The following is an 11,576-nucleotide window of genomic DNA, read 5'->3' as shown; positions in this document are numbered from 1 at the left end:
AGGCAGTAGGTTTGCTCATATAGACTAAGTTTCCTTCCATCTATTGGACTCCTTGTGTATGCACATCTTAAATCTTGCATTGAAAAATAAATGTGTAGCCAAGAACACACAAAAATAATGAGGTTTGTTGGATCACACAAATTACTAATGATGTCATGTATGTTAGAAATTTTATCATGGGTCATTCTATGAGACTATTATCATTAAATTCATTCAACACATTGAAGTTGCTAGCTCTTGCTCCCACAAGATTTACTTCCACCATAGGGATGCTAAAGAGGTTTAAACATTTGAAAAAAGGACTTCAAGAGATAGTTATTAGTGAGCAGTGATCTTCTTATAAGGAAGATGATATTAACAAGGCAAAATTTGTGAAAGAGACATTGTTGGATGACATTTGGTGGGATAAGGATGATTATATACTTTCTTTCACTACTCCTATCTATGATGTTCTTAGAAAAACAGATACAGATGCAACTTGTCTTCATTTGGTGTATGAAATGTAAGACTCGATGATTGAAAATGTGAAGAAAGTCATATATCGACATGAAAGAAAGGGAGAAGGTGAAGAATCTACCTTTTATAAGGTAGTACATGAAATATTAATTAATCGTTGGACTAAGAGTAGCTCACATCTTCATTGTTTAGCTCATTCTTTAAACCCAAGGTGATACATTATATTCTTTCATTTATAAAGCCTATTTTTTCCAAACGTTTCTATATGTAATATTAATTTATAATCATTTTTTTATCATAGATATTATAGTCATGAATGACAAAGTGAAGATTCAAATAGAATTCTTCCCCACCAAGATGGAGAACTTACTCATGAAAGATTGAAATGCTTCAAAAGGTATTTTGATGATGATAATGAAAGAAAACAAGTGAATGTAGAGTTTACAAACTTTGGAAGAGAAGACTTTGATGATATTGACTCTTTAAGGGATAGAGGTCTAATGGAGGCAAAGTCTTGGTGGCTAGTTCATGGTGCTTATGCACCAACACTTCAAAAGATTACTCTTAAGTTACTAGGGCAATCTTGTTCATCATCATGCTGTGAAAGAAACTAAATTACTTACTCTTTCATTCATTCAATCAAAAGAAACAAGATGACACATTATCGGGTAGAGGATCTAGTATTTGTTCATAGTAATCTTCGTCTTCTTTCAAGAAATTCCCCATAATATCATTAAGAAGAAACTAAAATGTGGGACATTGTAAGAGACGAGTTTGGATCACTTGATGAGAATGAAATTCTTGAAGTTGCTAATTTATTTCTTGATGAACCAGAATTAGAAATTATGTTTTTCAATGATGATGGTCAAGAAGAAAAAGAAAAAACTTAGATACATTAGGATTAACAATTTTTTTATTTATCTTTTTAATTATGATGATTTATCTTAAAAAAATTTTAGGTGAGATTTTTTTATTAAATATATTAGTAAATTTGTTTTTAAATTATTTTTTAAAAAGATAATTTTTATCTTGTGAAATTTTCAAAATATAATTTTTTATGCTTTTATATATATATATATATATTTTGTATCCCATATCTTATGTTTTAGAATTTAATCGTGTTGCGGTGTTGGGATGCGAGTCGGGGCTTCATAGGCTTGTAGTGTGTGTTTGGTGAAGACGAAATGACAAAGAAGAGGAGAGAAGCGTAGGGATCAATGCAACTTTTGCGGTTTGGTGCTAGCGAAATACACATAATTTTTTAAATTTTCGCGGGGCACACACTGCAGAATTTCTTCGCTCCATCAAGAAGAAAGGCGAAGAAACTCTCATGTTCATTGCATATTCCGATATTGCCCCTTCTGTATTCAACATATTGTCTCCTTGTGTGGTCGACGCTGTCACTTTCTCTTTCATGATTTGTGAGCAATGGTGCGTCTGCAACGAAGGTCATGGCCAGTGACAAAGTCTTTGACGTGGTCGTTACCTGAGCTTCCAAGTTTTAGATTTGGAGTTTCAGATACAGTCAATGCTCAATGTATTACTTGTTTTGCTTATGAATTTAATCTTTTTAAAATTTAATGATTAAATTGAATTTTTTAAAATAATTTGATAATAATTAAGCCCAAATCCACTTGTAGATAATTTGTGTCCATGCGTCCGTTTTTACAAAATCCTTGTATGCAAATAATTTTTTTTTACAGTGTTTTTTTTGGGGGTATAAAATTAAAAGCCAGTTGAAATAACATGTGAGATTTTTGACGGCAAACAAGCAAATTTTTTTATTACTTGTGGTACAGTATATATATCTTATCAATTAATAACAATTACAGTAGTTTTAATTTACAAAACAAGTAATAGTTACTTTTTTTACTTTTAATATTAATTCGTACATATATGTGTATTTTTCGTTTTCTTTGAAGCAAGCAATCATCAATTTTGGCCATCTAACATTAAGAAAATGTACTTATTTGTTCACTAGGGAAAAATAAAAAACTGTCCCAGCCAAGATTGTGTCTTTGACTATGAAAACTAGTCCCCATTCAAAATAGTTGTCATTTGAAATTATGTATAATAATTTAAAAATATTGAAAATCATATATGCTAATAAAAATAGTTAATACTATTAAATATTAAAAAATGATTTATGATTTCCAGTTTTTTTTAAATAATGAATAAATTTTTGAAAGAGAAAATGACAAATAATTTAAATAAACTAAAGATGTTTAAAATGATAATAATTATTTTAAAATAGAGTAATACATGAATGTTCACAAAAACGTACGTTAACAAGGCCAAAATCTATGGAAAACATAAATAAATGTTAGCTTAATCTATAGATATCTCTATATTCTTGTAAAAACAAAAGATATCACTATATTAATTACAGAATTCGTTGTCTTGAAAGCATAAATAAATGTTTGCTTAATCTATTGATATCACCATATTAACTAGCTAATCAAAATGATACCCCAACAGATAAAAAGTAGTGTCCAAGCTTAAAAGGGCAACAAAATCTCAAGATGGGAAATTGCTTATATAGTACTTTATATATAGTGGTAATAGCCAATAGGTTTGCATATGCATGGGTGCTTTATATTATTATACTAGTAGTTAATCACGGATAATTTCTCAATTAGGTCAAGTTGCAATAGAATAATCAAAAGGTGCCCCCTTAATTACCTTTGTTATCGTTCTCAACAATTAATAGGATTAAGACACTTTTACGACACATTCTTTTCAACTTAATTTTTATTAGAAAATATACTTACTCTTTATTTAATAGGACTAACATAAAATTTATGTGCTAAAGTTTCTAGAACTTATTCCTTAATAAAGTCAATTTAATGTTGAAAAAAAATCACATGTCTTTATTTCATCTAAGAATTTAATAATAAAGAATAAAGATATAAAAAGCTCAACTGAAGTTATTTTTTCTAAAAATTATAAGTTATAGTTTATTAACAAAATTTTTATTTCTAAAACACAAGTAAATCTATATCACTAACCATCAGTGTTAATATTGGAGAAAAATGAACTCTATACAAGATTATTTTAATAATTTTAACCTGTTTTTAGAAACTATTTTAACTATCTTTTAGCTTAAAAGCAACCATTTTTCTTCTTCTATTCTTATCCTCATTAACTTATTTAAAATATGTTTTTGTTTTTATTTTAATTTTTTTACTCATTATGTCATTTTTATATATATTAGTTAATTTCTTAAACATTTCCAATTTAATTAGTCAGCTTATAAATTTTTAATTTCTCAACTTCTAATTCTTATTTTATAATTTTTTAATCAATTTATAAGTTTTTAGCTAACTTATTAGATAATTTTACCCACCATACATCCTATTATAACCTTTTTTACAAACAAATAAGAGGGAAAAAAAAGAAGTAAAACCGGTGGTGTAATAAAAAAATAATATAAATTTATAGAAGAAATCTAAATAAAATCGATTACTTAATTATGAGTCTTGGACAAGTCTGTGAATTTCTCTGACAAACCACCGGTAAAAACAATCAGCAACAATTTCACTAAATTTGCGCCTGCGCTGCTTTAGAAAATGGAGAAGAATTTCATTTGACCGTAAAACCAACCGACATAAAAATTAAAATTTTATTTATCTAATAACAAAAACTAGATTTCTAAACAAAGACATCTAACAAATAATAATTGAAACATGTAATAGCAAACTTGTGTCACTTAATAAAATAATTCAAGTTCTAATCTAATATTCAATGTGAAATAAAGAAAAATATTCATTCTAATATGTGTTTATAGTCTCACACAAAGATTAATTAGATAATTAGAAGATAAATATTTAATATAAATATACTATAATGATAAAAAACTAGATTAAAAACATGAATATATCACCTAATCCTCCTCTCTATTTAATAACAAAACTAACATCATACATCATTACATAAGGAGTAGTCCTCCTCCTTTATCACTCATTATCCATGAAGCACCGATATTAATACGAATATCAGACATGACACAGATACGACATGGACGTGTAGACATCTGTAATATCTCAAAATATCTCAAAATATAGAAGGTAACACGGATATCGTGTCAGTGTCGGGCACTGACACGGACGCATGTTGGATACCAGACACGGGCTGAAATATCCGTGCTTCATAGCTCACTATGCACATCAACGAACGGTGACCGTTGGATCTGATTCTCCGATCACCCGATCCCACTGGAATGGCTTGTATGCGAATCAATCATCAAGCTTCATTTCCTTACTCCTCCTCCTCCTCCTTTAACACTCTCATTTGCTTCATTCTCACGATTCTTTCTTTCTTTCTTTCTTCGCTTCCACTTTTTTTCTTCCCTTCACTCCTTTATTCTTCTTCTTCTCCACCACTCGGATCGGAGTGACTCACACACACACTCTCATCCTCAATGCCACTTGCTCTGTTTTCATTCTCCTCACCAATTTCCGCTTCTCTCCCGTGGTACTCTAATAGCACTGGAATAGATAGATTATTCTGTTTATTTGTTTTTACGGCAAAACTTAGATGCACTTCCTTAAGTACTCACTTACTTTTCTTACTGTTATCCAATCAGAATTGAAGTTTCATTTCGATAATACGCATAAATTTGCTATAATGCAGACATTTGTTACTCTGATTACCGAGGTGAAACTCAAACTCCAATTCTGATCGGACAACGGTACCAAAAAAGTACTATCTAAGGAACTGCATCTAAGTTTTGTACTTATTTCTTGATCTTTTTTTGTTAATTAATTAATGTTATGTTGATTTTACTTGTCTAACTCACTGGCAATGGATTTGGTGTGATGATGAAGCAGATCTCGAGCTTGTAACAGTATAATAATTTATTGGTGAGAAATGAGGTTGTTGGAGTTTGGGTGTGTATTTTTAGTAGTTCTTCTGTTTGGCCTTGTGAAATTTGGCAAGGCTGAGGTTTACATAGTCACCGTTGAGGGAGAGCCTGTCATAAGTTACAAGGGAGGAATCGATGGCTTTGAAGCCACCGCTGTGGAATCTGATGATGATGATGATGATGAGAAGCTTGATTCCACAAGGTATGTATAGTGTTTTGTTTGATAATATTCTTCTCAACTCTTTTTAATTGTTCTGTGTTGTGTTATTCTTACTAATTATGGGTATCAAGTTGTTGAATTTGTTATTTGCCCATTTTTTAAAATTGAATTTTTAATGAAGTTTGTTGTGGTGAGAAATTTGTCAACTATTGGTCAAATAAAGAAATTTTATTTATACAATTGTTATGTGCAAAATTTTATACAATATAGAGATATGAGAAGAGAAGAGAGGGAAGTGTAAAATAAAATGTTGATGTAATGCTGAGAAATTAAAAAAAAAAGTGTTGAAAAAATTGTTTTATTAATGGACAATATAACTCTCTTTCTAAATATAATAAAGTGGTGATATTCCTAGGGTGGGTGACTTGTGAATTCGTTTTTTTTTTTTTTTTTTGGTGTGCTATTCACCGCATGACTCTGTTTTGTACAAAGTTTTTTGCTTTACATGAATTAATGGTAAGGGCGTTGTGAATTGAGGACTGGATGGTGATTTTTTTGTTCAATTTTTGTGCTATTTTAATCATGTTTCAGTGAGGTGGTGACTTCTTATGCTCGGCACCTTGAAAAGAGACATGACATGCTTCTGGGTTTGCTGTTTGAGCGTGGGACATACAACAAGCTCTATAGCTATAGACACCTTATAAATGGGTTTGCAGTTCATCTTTCCCCAGAACAGGTGATGTCTTGGGTTGTTATCTTTTTAGTTTGTACTATGATTTGATTAAGAGTTTAATGATTATGCACTAATAGTGTAAAACAATGTCATCCAATCATAATTTGCCGTTAATATGACTTTTTGCATTATCGGTGTATAATCATTTTTCTCTTTGGTTAATTATAGTATGCTTGTTGTTTTTGAACTTCATGTAAGCATGTTTTGTCCTCTTATATTAGTAGGCAGAAACTCTTAGACATGCTCCTGGGGTGAAATCTGTTGAGAGGGACTGGAAGGTGAAGAGGCTCACAACACACACCCCGCAATTTTTGGGGCTTCCAACTGGGGTGTGGCCAACAGGAGGTGGATATGAGAGGGCTGGAGAAGACATTGTGATTGGATTTGTGGACTCTGGGATCTACCCTCACCACCCAAGTTTTACTACTCATAATACTGAACCGTATGGTCCAGTTTCAAGGTATAGAGGAAAATGTGAAGTCGATCCTGACACTAAAAAGAGTTTCTGCAATGGGAAAATTGTTGGAGCACAACACTTTGCTCAAGCTGCAATAGCTGCTGGGGCGTTCAACCCTTCTATTGATTTTGATTCACCTCTCGATGGAGATGGGCATGGGAGGTTAGACCATGCTTCCTTCTTTATTAACTTCTTCACTTGGAAGTAGGATTCTTCAGATGCTCTCTTTATAAGGGGTGCTGTGCTCAAAATAAAAGAAAACTGTTTCTATGTCTTATAAACATAGGAAATGGGTAGTACCAATTTGATAACGGTTGTTCTGTTAACAATTCCCCCATTCTTCTTGCATCTTCATCTGGCAGTCATACAGCCTCTATTGCAGCTGGAAGAAATGGAATTCCTGTGAGGATGCATGGACATGAATTTGGGAAAGCAAGTGGAATGGCTCCCCGTGCCAGGTGAGGAATGACGCCCCCCCTAATTGTTCAACTTCTGATGAAAACCGGGAAGTACTTGATGTTTTTTTGTCTTCAGGATTGCTGTGTACAAAGCACTCTATAGACTCTTTGGAGGATTTATTGCTGATGTAGTTGCTGCAATTGATCAGGTATGCAACTTTACTGTATGTTTATCATGGTGTTTTGTCTCGAAATGTTTTATTGTCCTACAGCATATTGATGTCAGAAATTTCTTTTTGGCTCATTGATTCTGGATGAAAATCTGTCTGATGATCTTTTACCAAATCTCTGATCTTGAGGCAATACACTGTATTGCATATGAAGATATGCTTCCTCAGCAGTCTTTTAGTTTTTGAATAATAAAGCTCAAACTTAATAACTAAGCATTCTAGTTCAACATAAACAATCAGTTATACAGTTTTATAATTTTTTAAAAGCGTTAGTATTTTATCTCAAGATGTCTAATTATTTAAATTTGAAAATGAACAGGCTGTGCATGATGGAGTGGATATACTCAGCCTTTCAGTTGGACCAAATAGTCCTCCGTCAAACACCAAAACTACATTTTTGAACCCTTTTGATGCTACACTTCTTGGAGCAGTGAAAGCTGGTGTGTTTGTCGCACAGGCTGCAGGAAATGGTGGTCCTTTTCCTAAGTCATTAGTTTCATATAGTCCATGGATAGCAACTGTAGCAGCAGCAATTGATGATCGTAGATATAAAAACCATTTGATCCTTGGAAATGGAAAAATCTTAGCCGGACTTGGATTGTCACGTGAGTTTTCCAACTTCCTACTATATTTCTTAGGATGTAATTTTGTTAATCATGGACTGGTACTAGGAGATAAAATGCTGATGATTATGGTGGAAATCTATCTTATTGGTAACTTGTGAAGGTAAAGAAAAAAAGTTTAAAAAGTAACACATTGTTCAGTTCAGGTAGAATAAGTCTTTTCATTTTAATGCTTTAAATAATTGATTATATCAGCATTGTTCTCATGTGCGACAAAAAGAAAATAGAAAAACAAAGAGAAAGCAGTCATAAATTTTTCTTCTGCAAATAACATCAATTAGTTTCGAGTGTAGATGTGCATCACTTTGAGACAAAGGCTTGGCATAATCTTCGTATATTCTTTAGAATAGTTTGCAAAAAGCATTTACTAGATTTAATTGTATCAAGTTGTAGTATAGTATGTTTAAGGTTATTAAAGAAAAAAGTCTGAGTATTGGTATTTCCTCATTCATGTTTAATTTATCAAATAAATATCAGAATTGTTGAGTGATATTCACCTCTGGTTTTCTAAGGCATTTTGGAGGGATAAGTCATTTGATATGAAATATTCTTTCATAAGGTTAGTTTTATTAAATTGGGTTTCTGCTATAAATGCCATGCAGGTGGGAAAGCAAATTCATGAGTTGTTTCTAGACAAATAAAGTCTCTTTAGTGTTCTACAAAGTTCATGCTTATGTACCAAAACATATTTATGGTTGTCCCCAATTCATTTGATATGTTCTAGTTTTCTTATATACTCTGTCTGTTGCTAATGGGTTTTTGCAGCTTCTACACGTTTAAACCAAACATACACATTGGTTGCTGCAACTGATGTGCTTCTAGATTCTTCAGCTACAAAGTACAGCCCCACTGATTGCCAGAGACCACAACTTTTAAATAAGAACTTGATAAAGGGAAATATTCTTCTGTGTGGCTATTCTTTCAATTTTGTTATTGGTTCTGCATCAATAAAGCAAGTCTCAGAAACAGCAAAGGCCCTTGGAGCAGCTGGATTTGTTCTTTGTGTTGAAAATGTTTCCCCTGGAACAAAATTTGATCCCGTCCCTGTTGGCATTCCTGGGATTCTTATCACAGATGCCAGCAAATCAAAGGTACTTGAATCACATCTAGGTAGATATCGATGATGAATGCTGACTGTTTCCATCTGTTTTCTTGTAGCCGATTATTTACTCCACAGCCTAATATTCAGTTGCTGTTTTAGTCTCCTTTTTGTATGGTTTCATCAATACTTTTTTATGATTACAAAGTATGTTCTATTTATAATTATTTGGAACATGCAAATTCTTATTTTGCAGGAACTGATAGATTATTATAATATCTCCACACCAAGAGACTGGACTGGAAGGGTGAAGACTTTCGAAGGTACAGGTAAAATTGAGGACGGTTTGATGCCTATTCTCCATAAATCTGCACCACAAGTAGCAATATTTTCTGCTAGAGGACCAAATATAAAGGACTTTATCTTCCAAGAGGCAGATCTTCTCAAACCAGATATATTAGCTCCGGGTTCATTGATTTGGGCTGCATGGTCTCTAAATGGAACTGATGAGCCAAATTATGCTGGTAAGTAATGGTTTGAGGTTTGACTTAGTTGCCTCTTAATTGTTGATGTTTGAAAATTTCTGCCTACAACTAAACAATTACCTCAACTACTGTGCTTAGCGCAGGTAAGTAAGGAGTGAAGATTTCTAGGTAGGGTAGAGGTGTTGGCTTCAGTTAACAATATCCAAAAAAGAACCTTCAATTTTTTTCATAGAAACTACTTCTTTGAAGGACTGTGGGACCCTACACATGGTAGGATTCCTTAGTATTATTGGAAGATTTATTGCATGATTAAGCGTGGAAGATAGAAGAAAAACACTTGATAAAAGATATCATCATCAGTATACTATAAAATTTGATTTATTTAAGCAGTTTTTCCTTGTGCAGGAGAGGGGTTTGCGATGATATCTGGGACTAGTATGGCTGCACCACATATAGCTGGAATTGCTGCTCTGATAAAGCAGAAACATCCACATTGGAGCCCTGCCGCCATTAAATCAGCCTTGATGACAACATCAACAACTCTAGACAGAGCAGGAAATCCTATTCTAGCACAGCTATATTCTGAAACAGAAGCTATGAAGCTGGTCAAAGCCACTCCTTTTGATTATGGGAGTGGACACGTTAATCCACAAGCTGCCTTGGACCCTGGCCTCATCTTTGACGCAGGTTTATTTACCTCCTCTCTCTAATGTAACTATTTTGTTTGTCTTGGCACGTTTGTGTTCTGAGTTGACCAATAATTTTTTAATTTTCTTGTATCTGAGAATCAAGGTAAGTAAAATTCAGGAATTTCTGTGGCAAGAAATTGGCATTGGGTCCAAATCGCAACAAAAAAGTTTAAAACAATATAGAAAATCGACATGTGGCCAAATTATTCATGATCAAATTTTAAAAAATAATCCATAACTGCCATTGTGGCCACAAAGTCAAGGTTTTTGAGGTTCTCATTATGGCTGTGGTCGCACTGGGAGATGCAATTAAACGGTGCCATAAAAGAAAAGTTACTTAAGAAGGGTTAAAATAATTACTCTAAGTGATTGTTGTTCCTTTATGGTGAATATTTGTATCAAGAGTTCTTCTTTTGGAATCATCCCTTACCAAAATAAGTTCTTAAATGTCTTTCAAAATGTGTAGAAGTTCTCTTTTCTGCATTTGTTTTTAATTTACTAAAAACAATATTTTCCTGTAATCAATTCTAGTATCAATACAACAAGAAAAAGCAACAACAAAAAAATCTGTTTGATTAATTTGCTAATCATTATGCAGGATACGAGGATTATCTAGGGTTCTTGTGCACAACACCTGGCATTGATGTTAACGAGATAAAGAACTACACAAACTCGCCATGTAACAACACCATGGGCCACCCATCAAATCTAAACACTCCCTCCATTACAATTTCCCATCTAGTAAGAACTCAAATTGTCACACGCACTGTGACAAATGTTGCTGATGAGGAAGAAACCTATGTGATCTCAGGCAGGATGCAACCAGCAGTTGCCATTGAGGTGAACCCTCCAGCAATGACCATCAAAGCCGGTGCATCGCGTAGGTTTACTGTGACACTCACTGTTCGCTCAGTGACAGGAACCTATAGTTTTGGAGAGGTGCTAATGAAGGGAAGCAGAGGGCACAAGGTGAGGATCCCTGTTCTTGCCAATGGATACTCAAGATAGCTTTAGTTTGGTCTGCAAAGAAAAGTTCTGTAATATTCTTTGTAACTTGTGATAATAAGGAAGGTACAGTGTTAGATTTATTCATGAAAATATAATGTATGGTGTTGAATAGATGTAAAGGTAAGAAGCAGGTGTAAGGAGGAGACTCCTTGTTTATTTTATTCCGCATATAAAGTTTTGCTAATAACATCTTGTTATTTATTGAAATGCTTCTTCTTCTAAAGTTTTTGCTTGTCTCTGCCCATTTCCCACAATCAATTGCTTATAGTAGGTTGCAATTCTCGAAAATAATTAGAGTATGACATATAACATCAGTTGCAAAGAGACAATGTTTGACTAGGGAGTGGTTCATTATCAACATACCAACCAAAAACTTTATCCCTATTTTCTTCAACCTAGAGACCGCAACTCTAAACAAGCTATATAATTCATCA

The 11,576-nt window shown here is 33.1% G+C and overlaps 1 protein-coding gene across 1 annotated transcript; it reads left to right on the top strand.

Annotated features, from left to right (window-relative positions):
• Positions 1 to 4,666: 4,666 nt before the first annotated feature.
• Positions 4,667 to 11,349, top strand: LOC100814261 (subtilisin-like protease SBT2.6). Its single transcript, XM_003533685.5, has 11 exons — positions 4,667 to 4,929; positions 5,286 to 5,522; positions 6,072 to 6,216; positions 6,438 to 6,832; positions 7,033 to 7,128; positions 7,205 to 7,277; positions 7,618 to 7,903; positions 8,687 to 9,012; positions 9,217 to 9,484; positions 9,851 to 10,132; positions 10,733 to 11,349. The coding sequence occupies exons 2-11, from the start codon at positions 5,326 to 5,328 to the stop codon at positions 11,140 to 11,142; spliced, it is 2,478 nt and encodes an 825-aa protein (XP_003533733.1). The 5' UTR covers positions 4,667 to 4,929; positions 5,286 to 5,325; the 3' UTR covers positions 11,143 to 11,349.
• The last annotated feature ends 227 nt before the right edge of the window (positions 11,350 to 11,576 follow it).

The sequence above is a fragment of the Glycine max genome, chromosome 9, assembly GCF_000004515.6.
Source record: "Glycine max cultivar Williams 82 chromosome 9, Glycine_max_v4.0, whole genome shotgun sequence".
NCBI lineage: Eukaryota > Viridiplantae > Streptophyta > Magnoliopsida > Fabales > Fabaceae > Glycine > Glycine max.
The sequence above is the reverse complement of the archived record's forward strand: the minus strand, read 5'-3'. Positions and strand labels throughout refer to the sequence as shown.